This window comes from Fusarium odoratissimum (assembly GCF_000260195.1).
Source record: "Fusarium odoratissimum NRRL 54006 unplaced genomic scaffold supercont1.3, whole genome shotgun sequence".
Lineage (NCBI taxonomy): Eukaryota > Fungi > Ascomycota > Sordariomycetes > Hypocreales > Nectriaceae > Fusarium > Fusarium odoratissimum.
Window position 1 is genome coordinate 1,035,309 of NW_022158689.1, and position 18,004 is coordinate 1,053,312.

General features: G+C 48.2%; 5 protein-coding genes and 1 non-coding gene across 13 annotated transcripts; 4 read left to right on the forward strand and 2 right to left on the reverse strand.

The window, feature by feature from the left end:
• Window positions 1-108: 108 nt before the first annotated feature.
• FOIG_02779 (uncharacterized protein) lies at window positions 109-4,449 on the forward strand. Of its 3 annotated transcripts, none has more exons than XM_031200180.1 (4): window positions 109-561; window positions 620-661; window positions 709-1,430; window positions 1,476-4,449. In XM_031200180.1, exons 1-4 carry the CDS (start codon window positions 385-387, stop codon window positions 1,936-1,938), a joined length of 1,404 nt encoding a protein of 467 aa, XP_031069948.1. In that variant the 5' UTR covers window positions 109-384; the 3' UTR covers window positions 1,939-4,449. The 3 variants fall into 3 exon arrangements, with proteins under 3 accessions (XP_031069948.1, XP_031069949.1, XP_031069950.1); XM_031200181.1 differs by having other exon boundaries at window positions 1,522-4,449; XM_031200182.1 differs by having other exon boundaries at window positions 620-1,430.
• FOIG_02780 (periodic tryptophan protein 2) lies at window positions 1,592-4,862 on the reverse strand. The gene is made up of 3 exons (XM_031200183.1): window positions 4,786-4,862; window positions 4,614-4,726; window positions 1,592-4,551 (listed from the first exon to the last, which is right to left on the reverse strand). Exons 1-3 carry the CDS (start codon window positions 4,801-4,803, stop codon window positions 1,998-2,000), a joined length of 2,685 nt encoding a protein of 894 aa, XP_031069951.1. The 5' UTR covers window positions 4,804-4,862; the 3' UTR covers window positions 1,592-1,997.
• A 388-nt stretch (window positions 4,863-5,250) lies between these two features.
• FOIG_02781 (uncharacterized protein) lies at window positions 5,251-8,485 on the forward strand. Of its 2 annotated transcripts, XM_031200184.1 has the most exons (4): window positions 5,251-5,628; window positions 5,730-5,892; window positions 5,949-6,259; window positions 6,310-8,485. In XM_031200184.1, exons 1-4 carry the CDS (start codon window positions 5,524-5,526, stop codon window positions 6,886-6,888), a joined length of 1,158 nt encoding a protein of 385 aa, XP_031069952.1. In that variant the 5' UTR covers window positions 5,251-5,523; the 3' UTR covers window positions 6,889-8,485. The 2 variants fall into 2 exon arrangements, with proteins under 2 accessions (XP_031069952.1, XP_031069953.1); XM_031200185.1 differs by having other exon boundaries at window positions 5,730-6,259.
• Window positions 7,340-9,321, reverse strand: FOIG_02782 (serine/threonine protein kinase). The gene is made up of 4 exons (XM_031200186.1): window positions 8,978-9,321; window positions 8,798-8,917; window positions 8,464-8,746; window positions 7,340-8,413 (listed from the first exon to the last, which is right to left on the reverse strand). Exons 1-4 carry the CDS (start codon window positions 9,124-9,126, stop codon window positions 7,610-7,612), a joined length of 1,356 nt encoding a protein of 451 aa, XP_031069954.1. The 5' UTR covers window positions 9,127-9,321; the 3' UTR covers window positions 7,340-7,609.
• Window positions 9,322-10,165: 844 nt separating this feature from the next.
• FOIG_02783 (ubiquitin thiolesterase) lies at window positions 10,166-15,737 on the forward strand. Of its 5 annotated transcripts, none has more exons than XM_031200187.1 (11): window positions 10,166-11,311; window positions 11,436-11,583; window positions 11,645-12,104; window positions 12,154-13,096; window positions 13,144-13,790; window positions 13,841-13,983; window positions 14,038-14,467; window positions 14,519-14,833; window positions 14,884-15,013; window positions 15,068-15,219; window positions 15,277-15,737. In XM_031200187.1, exons 1-10 carry the CDS (start codon window positions 11,089-11,091, stop codon window positions 15,175-15,177), a joined length of 3,549 nt encoding a protein of 1,182 aa, XP_031069955.1. In that variant the 5' UTR covers window positions 10,166-11,088; the 3' UTR covers window positions 15,178-15,219; window positions 15,277-15,737. The 5 variants fall into 5 exon arrangements, with proteins under 5 accessions (XP_031069955.1, XP_031069957.1, XP_031069956.1 ...); XM_031200189.1 differs by having other exon boundaries at window positions 10,166-10,791; window positions 11,158-11,311; window positions 15,068-15,737; XM_031200190.1 differs by having other exon boundaries at window positions 10,271-10,791; window positions 11,158-11,311; window positions 14,041-14,467; window positions 15,068-15,718.
• Window positions 15,738-15,833: 96 nt separating this feature from the next.
• FOIG_02784 lies at window positions 15,834-15,953 on the forward strand. Its single transcript has one exon. It is a non-coding gene; the product is annotated as a tRNA-Gly (tRNA).
• Window positions 15,954-18,004: the final 2,051 nt, after the last annotated feature.

Consider the following 18,004-nt stretch of genomic DNA (forward strand, 5'->3'; position numbering starts at 1 on the left):
TTGGTGATGTCTCTCTCTTGACAGGTCGTAAAAAGAGCGGGGCATGACACCCTCTGATGATGTCAAGTGATGGAAATCCGGGGTAGCTTCCTCTTTGCAGCTGTTGATGTTATAAACGGGAGATAAATAAACACGATACTACGTCAATCCAGCAAATGATTCCAAAGAGTTACTAATTCGGACTTGCCTAAGAACTCCCCGCTCGAAGTCAAAGTGCGAGATCCGAGATCTGATTATCTCGGGTTGGTCTTCATTTGTCAGCCCACCTTGTTTGTACGTGATATCATCGTCACCCAAGTGCACATCACATATTGTGACATTTCAAAAAGGCTACGTTTCTCTGTGCCGTTTGCAGCCACATTCAAATACCTTGTGGTTCCCCTCATGTTGACGAGATCGAGTTTGAGAGTCTTTGCTAGACCTACGACAAGAATACGATACTCAACAATGGCGACTCCTTTCAAGATTCAGCTGGAACCCCAGAACTCGGGGCTGTTAGGGATGAAGCTTGGCCAGAGTGAGGCCTCAAAGGCAACTGACCTGCTGCAGAAAGATTTAGAGGTATGGCGGCCTGAGTTCAAAACTACTGTGTACCAAGTCAAAGACTAATACTGATCAGAATCATCATGTCTTCTTCAATGAATCTGGTTTTCATGACCATGTAGATTCCACTCATAAAGCTGTCTCATACTTCGCTAACGACATTAGATTGTTCATCAAGTCTTAACTTTGTACGGTACCGGCGCAACAACAAAGGATCTAGACACAGCCTATGATGCTAACAAGGCATATCAACTTAAAGCCATGAAACCAAAGTCCGATGTCGTTGATAAACTGGAACACGGCTCAGACTGGTCAGAATATCTTGGCAAAGGTCGAAACTATGCTACATTCTTTCGTTTCTTCCAGGACGAAATCGAAAGAATCGGATGGCAGGACACACTCAAGGAGTATCTCTTCAAAGACGATGCACGAGGTCGCGACATGCAAAGCCGTCTATTTGCCGGTATCCTTCACCCACTTATTCAGTTGCTGTATGGCATGGAGTGGTCACAGCCCATGATCATCGCTTCAGCTCTTGCACAGACTGCCGTTCATCGAGACGACTATAAAGAGTTTCTCACAGCCGCTGCTGAAAAGGCTCAAGCTTCCGACGCGCCACCGAAGATGAAGACCATCGGTGGCCTTTACGAAGATGCTGTCAAGAATGAGAAACTTCGAAAAAGCTCGCATTGGGATGATTCCAATCGGATCTTTGATGGTGTGTTTACGAGGGCGAAGGATGAGATGATCACTTTGGCTGCGAGAGTGAGAATTGGTGAGGAGGAGCTGGACGAAAAGATTGCCGAGATGGTGCATCATTCTGCTTTCGTTGCTTCAGCTGCTGCTTTTCATCCACCTCATGCTCCAAGATTCGAATTTATTCTCATGTAAGTCTCTCATTTCCACTTTCACCTCGTTTCTTAACAGAGTAGGCATCACATAACATCCACGCCCTTCTTCCTTACACTGAAAGAACAGTCCTGGATTCCAGTATCAACCAAGGCGCGCTTCTTGGAGAACAAGGTCCGCATGGATCTCCTGCAGTACATCGCTCGTGGCTCGCCAGCTCTTCGTAGCGATTTGCTTCGTGGCTATGAGCCTAAGGATGGAGAAAAGCTGGTGGGTAAGCCAGAAGATTTGTTCCCGAGGATTCACAAGGTTGTGGATGATGGGCACACTGTCAAGTTAGCCAGGGCATTGATGCTGGCGCAAAGAATTACAAAACCGTATGAGAACAAGGAGTGGGTGAAGATCAAGGGAGATGACGAGTGGTTGAGGGCTGTGTACTTGTTGCTGGATGCCAATGAGGAAGCTGATAGGCAGGGAGGTACTATGTGGGTTAGATCTTGCGGGTTCGATGAAGCTTGGGAGGAGATTCCCAAGGCTAAGATGTAAGACAACCGGAAGGATAGGCTTGTATGATATGCATGGGTATTATGAATCGTATTTACCGTCTATTCTAAACCAATCCATTCATCAGATCCCGCCTCAGACTGCTCATCTCCATCAACATCCATAAGCTTCACATCCACAGTTTTGCCACTTTCCAATGTCTTGACATCCTTCTTTCCAGACTTATCCTCCGCTTGGCCCAACAAATAATCAACCATGTACACGTTTTCGTCAGCAAGTCTCCTAATCTCATCCCTCATCTTGGATACAGCTCGCGCAACGACTCTTAGCTCGATATCGGCCTTGGCACGGTTTGCCGAGAGCCAAGCTCCGTGCTTATCAACGATAGCCTTGATCCAGACGAGGCAGAACTCGATGTGGGGTGACTCCTCGGTCTGGGCGGCGACGAAGCGGAGAAGACGAGAAACATAAACAGTAGGGAGGTCGGCAACCACGAGAGGAATTTCGGCGGAGGGGATGGCTTGGAAGACTCGCTTGATCAGACCAGCTTCGTTGAGGCGGAAGGCCATGACAAGTGCCTTGAGGTAATCTTGCTCTGTCTCGAGAACAGCGAGTGTTGAGGCAGGGGTGATCTCCATGTTCAGGTCGAAAGGATCGAACTGGATATCCTGATCCAAGCTGTAGATCAAGAGACCCTCTGTAGAGGCAGCACAGAAAGCAGTGCCAGCAGGTGAGAAACCAATGCCTGTCACACGCACCTCAGGGGCCTTCCTTCGTGCTGAAGGATCACCACGTTTTGATCCTGGCAACGAGCTATCCACGCGGTCTTCGCGGTCCGAGGCTTCCTGATCGTCGAGGTCTCCAGCAGGGCCGGCTTCAGTCAACAACTTGCTGTTCAGGAATTCCTGGGTACCAGAGAGAGAAAGGTTGACGCTGACGGTGTACTTCTTCAGCAGCACCATGGTTGTCACGGAGTACAAACAGATGTACTTGCTGTTTCCGCCAGCCAAGAGACAGCTGCCATCAGCGCTATATCGGATTGTGTTGAAGCTCTTTGTGCCGGCCATATTTGCCGCTGTTCGACGATCTGTGAGTTTTCGTCCTCCTGAAACATCTCTTCGTCCATCGACTCCAGAAGTCTGCTCTGCATCTGTTACTGACCAGAAAGTAAGCTGGCCATCTAATGTTGAGATGGCAAGTTGCAAAGAATCTGGACGGACAGCGATATCGAGAACATCAGCCTGGAGCTGCAGAGGCTCGCTGGTCTGTGTCCGGCTGAAGATGGACCAGATACGGGCTGTGCGATCCCAGGAACCACTGATAAGTGAGTCACCATTGGGTGTGAATGCGAGAGACGAGACAGGACCCTCGTGGCCTGATAACTGGTCAAGAAGTTGGCCTGTCTGGACGGACCAAATGTGAATGTCGAAGGAATCGAGAGATCCAGCGGCTACGACTTCGCCACTAGGGTCAACAGCCATGCATGAGAATGACAGTCTTGTAGGTGCTGTGAAAGTTCGGAAGTTTCGGTATCGGATCAAGTCCCAGGCTCGAATGGATCCATCCAGACTTGATGTGAAGAGAACATTACCCTTCTTGGCAAACTCGCAGGCTGTAACGCCGCTAGTATGCTCAGTGAAGGTAACTATACAGAAGCCTGACTGAATATCCCAGACCTTAATCTTTCCGTCATCTGCAGTGGTGATGATGCGCTGGCCGTCAGGTGAATAGACCAGAGCGTTCATGGCGTCGAAATGGCCCTGCTGTTTAAGGATGTAAGACTCAGACTGCCACTCCCATACCAGTAATTGCCCCAGCTTAGATGCACCAAACGCCAACCACTCGCCACTTTTGTTGATGGTGACAAAATCTATATCGTTTTGCGAGATGCTCAGCTTGTGTATCATGTTAAAGTCAGGCATCTCGTACAGGCCAAACAGACCGTTGGAGAAACCAGCAACCAGGAGATTCGTCTCAGGGTGGAAAGCGGCACATCGCACATGAGCGCTTCCCTGCATGAAGTAGTGCCGTTGGACAATGCGCCATCGCATATCTGAATCCTCATCATCGTCCTCCATCTTGTCGTCGTCCTTGATACGGTTGATAGGCTTAACATATTGCCAGTCAAAGACGGCGCCATCCTTGCTAACAGTGTAAATCATCTCCTGGTTTTCTGAGAACCAAGCGCCGATGACAGCCTGTTTATGGCCTGAAAGCACCGTGGGGGTGAAACCCTCCTCAGGGTTCAAACTCCATATCCGCGCCGTGAGATCCTTGGAGGTTGTGAGGAAGAATCGCGAGTCGCTGGACCACTCAATATGGCTAACGGTATCGAAATGGCCGGTATGTGTGTGGTATCGAACGAAAGGAGCAAATTCGAGTTCACCCTCGGCAGAAGCATCGGGGGTCGAGGGAACGTGCCAGACCTCAATTTTGCGACCCAGTCCCACGGCGAAATGTCGACCAGATGGCGAGAATGAAAGTGCTGTGACAGGAGATCGGAAGGAGAAGTGGTATATGGATATCCTTCGGGGGACATTGGTCAAGATCGCGTGTCCATCTTCGTCAATGGAGAGGAGAAGGTTGCCGCGTGGTGTAAGTCCGATGCGGGCAATGTTTTTGCGGTGAGCGAACGGGAGGGTGTATGATTTGTTTCTGTGTAACAATTAGTTTTGGCCCATTCATTTTGAAGTTCAGACCGGCTTAAGGTAACTTACTCTACCAGATTAAAGACAGTCACTCTGTTGCCGACCGGCGAGAAAAGATGGGTGCCATCGGGGCTATAGAGCAGGTTGCCCTGGCAGTAAACAGTGCCCAGCAAGTTCGAGAACTATAGTGATAAGTCAACACATCTTATCGAGGCCGGAAGCATCTCATTGTCATCCTTACCTTGAAATCGGTCTTCATTATTGTCTGCAGGTCATAGCCATGATGCTTCTAAACATCAAATCGCAAACCCGCCAAAAATTCATCGTTGCGCCTTATCGATAAGAGCCGATTTTTTGCGACAGTCGGCGGTAGAGTTATTCCGAGACGATGATGTGCCACCAGAAGTGTGGCTGGCCCCTGGGGGCAAAGCAAGAAAACTTCTGATGTTAAACCAAAGCGCCAAAAATACCTAATCTACAGCCCACTAAATGTATACTAAATTTTACTAAATTTTACCCAAGTCTTTTTGTCACTTAGGATAAATGTCCTAAGTTTTCTTTCCTCCCCTTGGCTGGCCAAAGCTCCAGGGACCAATGCAGGCTAGGGGCAGAGGCTGTTTACTCGATCTTGCATAGCAAGACCCGTTTTGTTTGGCAGTTTCCCTTGCTGCCCCGTGTCCACTGTCCACTCACGGTACCGTGTCAACGCTAGCCTATCAGAAGCAAGCGTCCCTGGGAGTTGCTTTTAGGGGGAAAGGGCAGGAAATTCGTTCCAATTCCCCTGAACTCAGGCAAGCACGAGCTGTCCCTAAACCTCCCTCTCCACCTTGAACATTTGCACTCGTTCGACCTTCATCGCGATATCGCAGTCGCTTGTTGTCTTGCATTGCATTGTCTTTGTTTTAAAGTCGTGTTTTACGCTTCAGATCCTCTTCTAATTCAACCTTTATCTTCCCGTACCCAAATCAACAACTTCAAGATGGCTTCTGCAACTGCCGAGAACGCTTCACCGATTGGTATTGCCAATCTGCCCAACCAGCGACACAAAATTGTCGCGAAGCGCGGTGCCGGTTTCACTATTATGGTATGCTTCTAAGCAATCAACTCACTCGTTTTTCATTGCTATACATACATAGCAAGGCACATCGAGATCTTCTGAACTATTGCTCACCGCATCATGTCTAGGTTGCTGGCGAGTCTGGTCTGGGCAAGACTACCTTCATCAACACTCTTTTCTCCACCACCATCAAGAACTATGCCGACCACAAGCGCCGTCACCAGAAGCAGGTTGACAAGACTGTCGAGATCGAGATCACCAAGGCCGAGCTCGAGGAGAAGTTCTTCAAGGGTATAGCTCTGAATGAAGCACGTTGTTGCCCAACCCTCGCTAACACCCCCTTTCAGTCCGACTGACCGTCATCGACACACCCGGATTCGGCGATTACGTTAACAACCGCGATTCTTGGATGCCCATTATCGAGTTCCTCGACGACCAGCACGAGTCTTACATGCTTCAGGAGCAACAGCCCCGCCGCCAGGACAAGATCGACCTCCGTGTCCATGCCTGCCTTTACTTCATCCGCCCTACCGGCCACACCCTCAAGCCTCTCGATATTGAGGTCATGAAGCGTCTCTGCTCGCGTGTCAACCTTATCCCCGTTATTGCCAAGGCCGACACCCTCAGCCCCGCCGACTTGGCCAAGTTCAAGCAGCGCGTAAGTAATCATGCATTGAGTTCACAACCCCCAATTCTAACTCTATCTAGATTGTCTCTGTCATTGAAGCCCAGAACATCAAGATCTACCAGCCCCCGATCGAGGAGGACGATGAGGCTGCCGCTCAGCATGCCCGCAGCCTTATGAACGCCATGCCTTTCGCTGTTATCGGCTCCGAGAAGGACGTCAAGACCGGTGATGGCCGCATTGTCAAGGGCCGACAGTACTCTTGGGGTGTTGCCGAGGTTGAGAATGAGGACCACTGCGATTTCAAGAAGCTCCGCTCTATCCTGATCCGAACACACATGCTCGACCTTATTCACACCACCGAGGAGTTGCACTACGAGGCTTACCGCGCTCAACAGATGGAGACCCGCAAGTTCGGCGAGGCTCGTCCCCGAAAGCTCGACAACCCCAAGTTCAAGGAAGAGGAGGAGGCTCTCCGAAAGCGTTTCACCGAGCAGGTCAAGATCGAGGAGCAGCGTTTCCGTCAATGGGAGCAGAAGCTCATCTCCGAGCGCGACCGTCTCAACAAGGATCTCGAGCAAACCCATGCTCAGATCAAGCAGCTCGAGCAAGAGCTGGAGCAGATGCAGGGCAGTGCCGTCCGCAGCCACGGCCGCCGCTAAACGATTTCGAGCAGGCCTTTATGCACACTTGCATGGCTGCAGTTGGACAGTCGTTTCTTCAAGTTTCTTTTACCTGGAGCTCCGTTTTGGGGTTTGGAGTTGAAAAATGAAAGGTCTGAAGAATACCACAAGAAGACAGGAGAGGGACCACGAGTTCATGGATATACCTGCTCGCTCTTCCCTACGGAGGTCAAGGGGGAGCTGCCCTTGCTGGGACTTGTTATCATGGCCGCGGCATGTTGTGTAGGAGTTATGATTCCCTCCCCATGATTTTGTTTGTTCTTGGTTGCTATGCCGGCAACTCATACCCACAAGTACGAGACGCCTTTGAAGCGAACAAGACGTATGGAGAAAGCCTTGATAGTCTTGCCCTTTTTTTATTACAACCTTTTACTAGAGCCCTTTCTCTCAGCTAGGCACATTTTAGTTTCGATGTAATTTCAATCACAACATTTTATGATACCAGTTTGAGATTCGAAGGTTTCAATCCATTGCATAACACCTCTGGTTGCTATTCAATATTCCATGAAATGTTGCAAGAGTCCCATTAACCAAATGTGAACCGGGGAAAACAGCCACCAAACTCCATGCTCTAGGCCAAACTGACCAAATTCATACCCAAAAAGAAATACAGTGTCCTCTGAGTACAATATTGAAATCACTACAGGTTTGAAGTCAATCTCAGTCTTTCCGTCTAGGATATTACCCCAGACCCCCAGTGCTATAAGGCGTCCATGCTGGCTCGTGTTGTCAGTTGCTCGTTTTTATTTCCAAGTCGCGAAATCTGCAGGAAGACATCCGTTCCGTAGCCCTCGAGGCTATGCAAGTCAAGATTTCCAGCCCAATACTCAGCATAGACACGGCTCAGAGGTAAACCCATGCCGAGACGCAGGTTGGGCGGCCGACTGGTGAGAGACGATAATGAACTTTGATAAGGCGGTGCTTTCAAATCTGCACGCCCCAATTCCTCCTCTACGTGAAGCTCCTGCATCGTTGCTGCCATCTTCGGCACCTGCGCAAGATTCTCGAGACGTCTTTGGCTTTGCGGACCCTTGCTGAAAGACCAGAGATGTGGCAGTTCAGCACGAGGGATACCACCACCACGATCGCATATGCGGATGATAACATGTTGCTGGTTCTCGCAGATGGTTATCTCCACAGGGGGCGGCTTCACACTGTCAGGGTCCGAATGGACTCTCTGATGTCGATCAATGACGGCCTGGACAGAGTTGCGGAGGAGCTCGCCAATGATGTACTCGAGATGACTTAGAATGTAAGGAAAAGAGGCATCGAGATGGCCATCAACTGTGATTTCGGGAATCTGGACGTCAGGGCCATTCGTTGTGCGGGCAAGAATAGTGATGGCTTTAGAACAGCGCTCGACAACATCCTTAGCATAGCACTTAATAAACACTTCGCCGATGAAGTCGGATTCGGAAAGTTTGGCTCCGGGAGAGAAGTTAGGGGAGTTGTAGGTTTCTGTTAGTGAAAGATGCTGCTCAGCGATGACACGTCTAGAAATGCGCTGTTCTATGTCAGTGAGTCACCAAAGTCGTGTAAGGATGGGCACCCTACCGATCTAAGAATGGTGTTCATGAAGTTATCCAGATCTTGAGGACTCATGAGACCACCGCATTCTAGGATTCCCATAGCAAGCTTCGGTATCACAGTCAAGTGGCCCTTTAGGTTATGGCTGATGAGTTCGCACAGCTTGTCGTTGTCCTCCAATGTTTTAACCTCTTTCACTTTGCGGAATGTATCGAAGGCGTGGTAGTAGAGGTCGTAAACCTCCTTAATATGTGGGTTCATAGTAACGACATAGGGTAAACGTTGCATATCTCGGATCCGATGCGCAATTCTAATCACATGTCAGATCTCTTTATTCTCTGCGAAGCTTCCCAAGACTTACCGTGTAGGCAATTCGGTGCGAACATAGTTAGCCGAGCTTATCAGACGAGATTCTGTAAGAGAGCGACCAAAAACCATAAGTTGGCGGAGACTGATAGGTCGAGCTTCTTTCGCGACCCAGCTGAAGGCATCATGAGTTAGCTTTTGCAACCAGAAATCATATCGAAAGAAAATGCCATACTCGTCAAGGATTGAAACAGGACGCCATGATGCGTTTGTACCAGCGCGAAACTGAAACTTCGTATACGAGGTACGGGGAATATTCGCCAGGTAAGGGCGCGGATCTGTCAGTTTACATCGCCTGCTCTGTCGCAGGGCGATGGATGGCATGTCGTCACAGGCACATGCGAGGATGAATCGAAGTCTGTATTGGTTGATGCGTTAAGCCCAATCGGTTGGCATAAGTATAGGGTGCTTTCAGACGATGTTCTGCGTTTGGAAGAGGAGAGTATGGATGGTAGGAGCGAAAGGTGACAATCTGCATACGCCGTCTCGGTGGGAAGGAAGCTTTGGGCGAGTGACTCGATACCTACTGCCCAGGAACGGGATTGGAGTTTTACCCCACATCTTGTTGGCGATACCGGCCCGCCCAAAATGGTGGGTTGCAGGAAGGAGGAGAGGTTTCCGTTTGGGTTTATCCCGGTCACGGCTGAGTTCTGAGGCTGATAAGCCCAGCACAAGCTGTGAAGCTGTAGATGGGGCTGTTTTAGATGTGTGACTATTTATTTACAGGAAGCATGTCCATGACAACCAGTCATTCAATGTTTTGTTGTATGAATCTAGGGTAGCTTCCTGGATCTACCTAGGTAGTTGTGGCGTCTGATTGTTGCATTGTGGCAATGAGCTGTAACGGCCCATGAGTATTTCATATAGTCTAAATGTCTGTCCAAAAATGCTGTAAAAGAAAAGAACGAATCGTGTTTCATCAAGTATTGATGTTTGTCCTTTTCAGGGGAATCATACTGACGCACACTCTGTCAATTCGAGCTGTTCTTCGAAGTACCTACCTAAGCTAAGGCATGGCATAGGTAACTTTATAACATCTATGAGCATGTCAGACAAAGTATCTCGGCTCCTTAGTGCAAAGCTGAAAAACGACATGGGAAACAAAACCAAATATGTTTCCCAGCTTGCGTCAGACCGCTTCTATTTGCCTGCATCCTGAATGAAGGTGCAAGCCATCAAAACCGAGGCATGATTTATCTGACAAAGACTCAAGCTTAGCCTTTGGCTATGAGAGAACTGACAACGTCATTGGCGGGGTGACCTGATGACGCTTGGCGTGGCTGCTGTCTGTTAAAGTAATACAGCATTTATAGTGCATTTGTCCGCAAATAACAAGTCGCGTGACAACATTTGCTAGCTATCGCCTCACCACTCTCGTCAAGCCTGAAGTCTCGCACAACTCTTGTTCCCGCTGAATGATTGATTACTACTGGCTCTCTCTGCCTATCGATGCAAGGCATTGGATCCAAACTCACTCACCTCACACTCCTTTCTCCCAGTTTAGTTTTATCCAAACTACAGCCTCTTCTCTTTGTTTAGACGCGACCTGACTTGACCTGGAATTTGAAAGGTCTAGGGGCTTAGGACCTGAGGTGTGGGCATCGTCTTTTACTGACATAACCGACCGCTCTACTCTTTTTTCTTTAACAGTGCAGAACTCGTCTTCCCCAATCGTCATAGCATAGCATACCTAGCATTGCCTTGCCTTGCTTGCCTTGCATCGCATTCACTCACTGCCTTGCGTTGCGCTCCAGTTCCGAGCCCTCTCTTTTTTTTTTTGGAGAATACTCTTTTGCTCACGGCAACACCTGGTCTCTTATTCCCTGCCCTTTGCGCCACTCGACATCGTCGAGCTTTGGCTGAAGCGCTTGCATTGATTGAGTTGCTCTGCTACTGCCACGCCCGTCTTTATATCGTGAGGTTTACTCTCTCGGGTGCCTGCCTTAACGTCACCGATTCTTCCGCCTCGGTCGCAGCTTCCTCAAAATGGTACGTTCCTGTCTGCTGCTGCCCCTTCCCGTGCAATCTTGTTCCATGCAGCTTGCCGTGACTCCCATGGTCGCTGGAGAGCAACTCGTGCGGCCCCATCAACACAGCTGCGTCATCCTTCTGGCTCTGCGATCATCACATATTATGCAACTTCGACTCGACCTTACCACATCTTCTTGACATGAAGTATTGCGCAGACTTCTCTACCTAGTGCCCTGAAGTCATCATCACCTCCAATAGCCTACCACTTGCCCCTCACCACCCACACTAACCCCAGTCACTCCCGATGCCGACATCATGACCTCGTTTCATCGCCGCCTATGCTTTCGCTCGGGGCTCAACGCTGACCGTCGCAATCTGCTGCAGACTCACGATATCAACTCACCTAACGACATGGTCATGGACACGGACGATTACATCGGCGTGGCCAACGAGCCAGAGAAGGTCGCCATCATTAACCCCGATAACCTCGAACAAAGCGAAGTCGACCAGCTGCAAGATCTGCCCATGGCGAACGACCGTGCGTACTCCTTTCACTATCTCATTGACTCCTTGCATTTGGTGCAGACCCTAGGCATCATATGTTTTCTGTCATGACCACCATCCGTTCCTGGAGCTATCTGGGCTAACTGTCATGCCTCTAGATGAAGCCATGAGAGAGATCTGTCTCCCACCCCTCATCGATGAACCGAAAATACTCGGAGACTACGAATACACATGGACTGTCGAAAACTGGCGAAGCTTGAATAAGAAGGAACATGGTCCTGTTTTTCAAGCAGGTGGCTTCCCATGGTGCGGCTAAGTTGATTCCGGCGCTGCCGTTACTCTTAATGCTGACGTTCCACTACTATAGGCGAATTCTGCTTTTCCCACACGGCAATAACATCGACCAATGCTCTATTTATCTTGAACATGGCTTCGACGCTGATAGTGTTCCCGATAACTGGAGCTGCTGTGTTCAATTTGCGCTCGTCCTATGGAACCCGAACGACCCCAGCCTATATGTCCATCACACTGCCCACCATCGATTCACTAAGGAAGAAGGCGATTGGGGTTTTACTCGATTTGTCGAGCACCGCCGAATGTTTAATGTACCATGGGAGGGCAGCAGCCGACCCCTCTGCGAAAATGACACTGCCAACATCACCGCCTATCTTCGCCTCGTCGAGGATGAGACGGGTGTTTTGTGGCACAACTTCGCCAACTACGATTCCAAGAAGGAGACGGGGTATGTTGGGCTCAAGAACCAGGGTGCCACCTGCTATCTGAATTCCCTGATGCAATCACTCTATTTTACAAACAAGTTCAGAAAGGTAGTGTCTCTCAGCTGTTCTCTTGTATACTATTAGCTGACTTCTATAGGCTATCTACGAAATTCCTACGGAGGCCGACCCCAGTATGACCAACAGTGCTTATACATTGCAACGACTTTTCTACCAGCTACAAACGTCAGACCAGGCAGTTGGAACCACGGAACTCACAAAATCTTTCGGCTGGGACACGCGACATATCTTCGAGCAACAGGATGTGCAGGAGTTTTCACGCAAACTCATGGAGAGGATGGAAGACAAGATGAAGGGAACTGCATCGGAGAATGTCCTGCCAGAAATGTTCAGTGGCAAGATCAAGACATACATCTCATGTATCAACGTCGACTATGAATCCAGCCGAATCGAGGACTTTTGGGACATTCAGTTGAATGTCAGTGGTAACAAGCATCTGCTCGAGAGCTTTGAGGACTACGTTCAGGTCGAAAAGATGGATGGAGAAAATCAATACTTTGCTGGTGATCAGTACAAGCTCCAGGATGCGAACAAAGGTGTCATTTTCAACAGCTTTCCTGACGTACTCCATCTACAGCTGAAGCGCTTCGAGTACGATATCCAGCGCGACACCATGATGAAGATCAATGATCGATACGAGTTCCCCGAGTTTTTTGACGCTGCGCCGTACCTATCTGAGGATGCCGACAAATCTGTTCCATGGACGTATCAGCTTCACAGCGTTCTAGTCCACAGTGGTGATCTGAACGCAGGACATTACTATGCCTTTTTGAAGCCTGAAAAGGACGGATGGTTCTATAAGTACGACGATGATAAGGTCACCAAGGCGACGATGCGCGAAGTGTTGGAAGAGAATTTTGGTGGAGAGTATCAAACATCCAATGGTTACCCGCGTGCGCCTGTGCAAAAGAAAGCTCCCATTATGCGCCAAAACAGCGCATACATGTTGGTGTATATCCGCCAATCTCGTATAGATGATATCCTGTGTCCGGTTACCAAGGATCATATTCCGCTTCATCTTAGTAAGTCTTTTGGCGTTCTTCCTTTGTCACCTTGCTAACCACCATAGGGCAAAAATTTGAGGAAGAGACTGTTCAGCGGGAGGCCCGCAAGAAAGAACAGCGAGAGGCGCATCTATACATGTGGGCCAAGGTGATCACTGATTACTCGTTTCAACAATATGGCGGCACAGATTTGTGTCAGTTTGATGCAAAGCCTGAGGATCCCGCTGCGCCAAAGTTCTATCGCGTGCGTCGCGCGATGACCATGGAGGAGTTTGTTGCGCAAGTTGCATCGGATATGGGCGAAGATCCACGAAGGGTACGACTTTGGCTCATGGTCAATCGACAGAATAAGACAGTTCGCCCTGACCAACCCATTATGGATTTGCGGCCTACAGTCGACGAGACTTTCTCCCGTTCCGCTGCCCACAGAGATGCTAGTTTACGTGTGTGGGCTGAGGTTGCCGAGGAAGTCAATGCTGATGGAGAGCCAATCTGGCCATCTTACCAGAGTCAGCCCAATGGTGTTATCGTCAAGAATGACACCATCTTACTTCTTCTTAAGCACTTCGATATCGACGCCCAGACGCTGCGGGGTGTCGGCCATGTCTACATTTCCAAGGACAAGAAAGTTGAAGAACTGCTGCCAATGATCCTGAAGAAAATGGGATGGGGCGAGAAGCTACCTGCTGAGGAGAAGCTTCTGCTTTGGGAAGTAAGAAAACCACTCACCTTGAACGACCGAAGGTAACTAACTCAAAATAGGAGATTAAGCCTACTATGATTGAACCTCTCAAGCCCAAGCAGTCGCTGAAGGTTGCCGAATTGCAAGACGGAGACATTATCTGCTTCCAGCGAACCAAGGCTGGCGTCGAAAAGCGCGCTGGTGAAAAGACCTCGCAAGAAACGTATGTTGTTACAGTAATATAGTGCGGGCCATTCATTTACTGACATGTTTTCAGAAGTAACACATCTGACCATTTCGAGGATGCGCGTGAATACTACGATTTCCTTGAGAATAGGCGAACGGTTAAGTTCCACCCGCATCCCGCTCGATGTGATCAGGCGCAGTATCCCCCATTTGATCTCGTGCTTAACACTAAGATAACTTATGACACGCTTTCAGAGCGTGTTGGAGCGTATTTGGACGTGAAACCGACACATATTCGGTTTTGGACAGTAAATGCCTCCACGCAAAACCCCAAGACACCGGTTAGACGCGGAGCAAACCCAACACTGCGACAGATTCTCAGCCCTATGGGTTCAACTGCCCTCAACTCCACTCAGAGAGACGATGCCTTTTACTTTGAAGTCCTTGAGATGAGTTTAACAGAACTCGACACCAAGAAGAGCATCAAGGTCAATTTGCTGAGCGAAGGCATCACCAAAGAGGTATTTTTGAGTCTCATCATCTTTCGACAATGCGACTAACCTTGTATGCAGGATACATACGACCTACTCGTCCCCAAAACAGGAACTATTGACGATTTAGTCGAGGTTTTGATAAGAAAGGCGCAAATACCAAGCGAGATGGACGGTGGAAGAATCCGCATCTACGAAACTAGCTCCAACCGCTTCTACCGTGAGCCTCTACGCGAACACCCCGTTATTAACTTGAACGAGTTTGCGAAGATCTATGCGGAACGAGTTCCTCAAGAGGAGCTCAATGCCGATGATACCCATTTCATTCATGTCTTCCACTTCCACAACGACGTTAGCCGCGTTCATGGCGTGCCGTTCAAGTTCCTGGTCATCGAGGTGAGTGCCTTTGATACTAAGACGCATTCAATGTATTAACATAGCGACAGGGCGAGAGCTTTGCAGACACCAAGAAGCGATTGGAGAAGCGAACCGGAATCAAAGGCAAGAGCTTTGAGAAGATCAAGATCGCTGTTGTGCGACGAGCCAATTACTCAAAACCCCAATATCTCAATGACGGTCAGTGCCATTTTTTGCATTTGACTTATTGAGTAACTAACAACATGTTTTTAGATGATGTGCTATCAAGTTTCATACAAGGGGAAGACGACTACCTCGGCCTTGACCATGTAGATAGAACGAGGACATTGAGGAACGGCGTTGGGGACCTATTCCTTAAGTGAAAGGTGCCGAAAGAGAAGGAGATCATGTTGTCTCGAGAGCATGTAAGCAATAAGGCAATGAGTGTCGCCGATGATGAGGCAGAGACACAGAGTATCTAGCATATAAGCCTGCCTGCCGCTTGGGAACAGCAGCGCTCAAGCATCGCACATTCGCAGTCAAAAAGCATTGGTGCTGCTGCTCAACTGACGAGCACAAAGCCGTGGAAAAGAGCACACGCAAGGGTGCATTACATGAGTGTCTAAGCTGAGAGGCGGGTTTTGCCCAGTCATGATGATGAATGGATGGAATGGCATGCGAAATGAAAGCATGAATCAAGAAGGATAGGGGCGATGATTACAGCATAAATTTCATTCTTACTATTCATTCCAATCGTTCGTGCTCGATCATGATATTTCATATATGCATGTTCTTGTGAGACTGGATGTACGAAAGACACCGGAAGACATCGATTCTATGTATTGCCATAACGGAGGGCAAACATGGTGTTATATCGTAACGAAATCTTAGTATTAGCTTGGAGTTTTTAATGTCATGTGCTATTATTAAATCTACTAGTCTCAATCTCTTGACATATACGATGTGTGCTGTCAAGTAAGCCAGACCTCGAAGGTGAGGTATATAAATTGAAATTTGCAGTATGGTTGCCACCAAAGAAAGCAATTTGGCGCAGTGGAAGCGCGGTATGTCCACCATTATCTGCATATGAAAATCCTTACTAACAGCCGCAGCCGGGCTCATAACCCGGAGGTCGCACGATCGAAACGTGCAATTGCTAAATTTCCTTTTTTTGCATTTTTCGAGTTTGAGAGCAGTACAGGAGTATTTCCTTTTATTGATTTGTTTGTTCATCTTTTGGCGAAGCCTCATGATCAAAGAGAGCTGTTGACCTTGGTACTTACTACCTTTCTGGGGTCAAGGAACCGGTCCATTATTTCTCTATGCCATGTCTCATCAAAGTCCTGGAGAGATACTAAGAATAGTCATATCTGGAAGCGTAAATAATTAAATAATGAACAGGTATATTTGCTCGAATGCCACTATCTAGATGATCGCTTGTGTGTCACGGGGTCCGGGCAACAAAAAACCCAGACGGCCATCCTTTTGTAAAACAACGATCCCTGTCTGTTCCAGAGCAACTCTCGTTAACAAACTATCAACATGAAAGCTGTGAAGTAGAGGGTGTTCTGTATAGAATTGTTGGCAGTTCCGTGCAACCCTGAGATGATTGCAAGACAGTTGCAATGAGTCACAGAGATAGGAGCGACACAGTCCTGGCAGCATTACATCAAAGTTTAATGAGGTAGATATTGAATGCCGAGATGTATAAATAATCTGCGGTCTGTAGCTTCTAGTGTCTCCATTTACTCTGCTCTTAACACGTTACTTCATGTTATAAGACATCTGCGACAGTAATACTTAGTACGTAGGCACTGAGCCTCCTTAATCCCCCTCTCGGCTTTCCACCTAGTGCGAATATTTAAAGAGAAATAGAAGTATCCAAGAAGTAATACTTCAAAATATCAAGGGAGTTGACTCATAACCCGGATAGAACGAAACCTTGATGCGCTTTTGACGCACCAAGACCCTCTGGGAATTCTCTTACACTAGGTAGTATTTACTTGTCAATATTTGCAAGAGAAAGAGCGAAAAGAAGCATTACAAGATCTGAGAACCACATGTTTCAGCTATTTTCCCATTTGGCCTTTGCGGCATGTCAGAGCGTCAGAGAAACCCCTATGTTTGCTCAGACCCGACTATTTCTCAGTCTAACAAGACGGACACACAACAGCTATTGGAACAGGTTGCTACAGGAATACTTCGGCAATGATTCAATACGAGCGGGAGATATTTCCTATAAAGAAATCCTAACTCATTCTAAGGATTGCCTAAACTTCTTCAACAAGATCATCCTGAAATTGCCAAAGTAACTCCTTCAGCTTTCAGCTTGATATTGAGACTAAGTTGCCAGATGGGAAACAGAGGACTTTTCCAAGAAGTGGTCTTAGTACAGACCTCGAGGGTAATTCTCTACTTTGAAAAGTAAGGTGAACCAACTCAATAGTTTCGTAGTCTCCGTACCGTTCGGAACCTGATATAAGGATGTCGCCAACGTCACTTTCGGTGGTTATATCGGCAACGAGTGCACCCTCGCTAACGAACTTGTACGTTCGTGAGAATTTCCACCTTATTGACTCCACCAATCATAAAGTTATGGCCAAGATGGGAGAATCGTACAGTTTATCCTAAGATTGCCATGAGAACCCGTCGTGATCATAGCTTTTGGGCAATCATCGCCTGTAAGTATTTAACGTTTGGGGAGCAACGCTGCCTCCCAAGCTTGACTAATGTGCCCATGTCTGCTGTTGCAGCGATCATTCGGCCGACTCAACCCAATACTAACGGACGAGGTATCTTTGGCATGTGAAAAGGGTCCGATTCAAAGTTGACTTTGTAATCAGAGGCAGCACCGTGGAGGATAAATATGGATATTGGAAAGCTCTAGCAGCTCCGGTGGAGGACGCCTACGTTGACCCTATATTGACCCCCCAGCGCCCTCACATTATTAACTGATAACGTTGGGGGAGGAGGCTCTGTGCTTATGTGCATTGCATTGGTAGCGTTAATCAGCGTTCCACAATGGCCTTGGCAAGCCGTTTGCTCGCTGTGATTACCAATACAAAACATCCATCAATGTTCTCATTTCAGAAACAGTTCACAATAGAGTAAATTACTGTGACTCTTACGGCGTAAACAGTTCCACTTTCTTGTATTACTGAAGTATCCGGCAAGCCCCGAGACGACTCTTATACGTGTTCACCGGTTCAG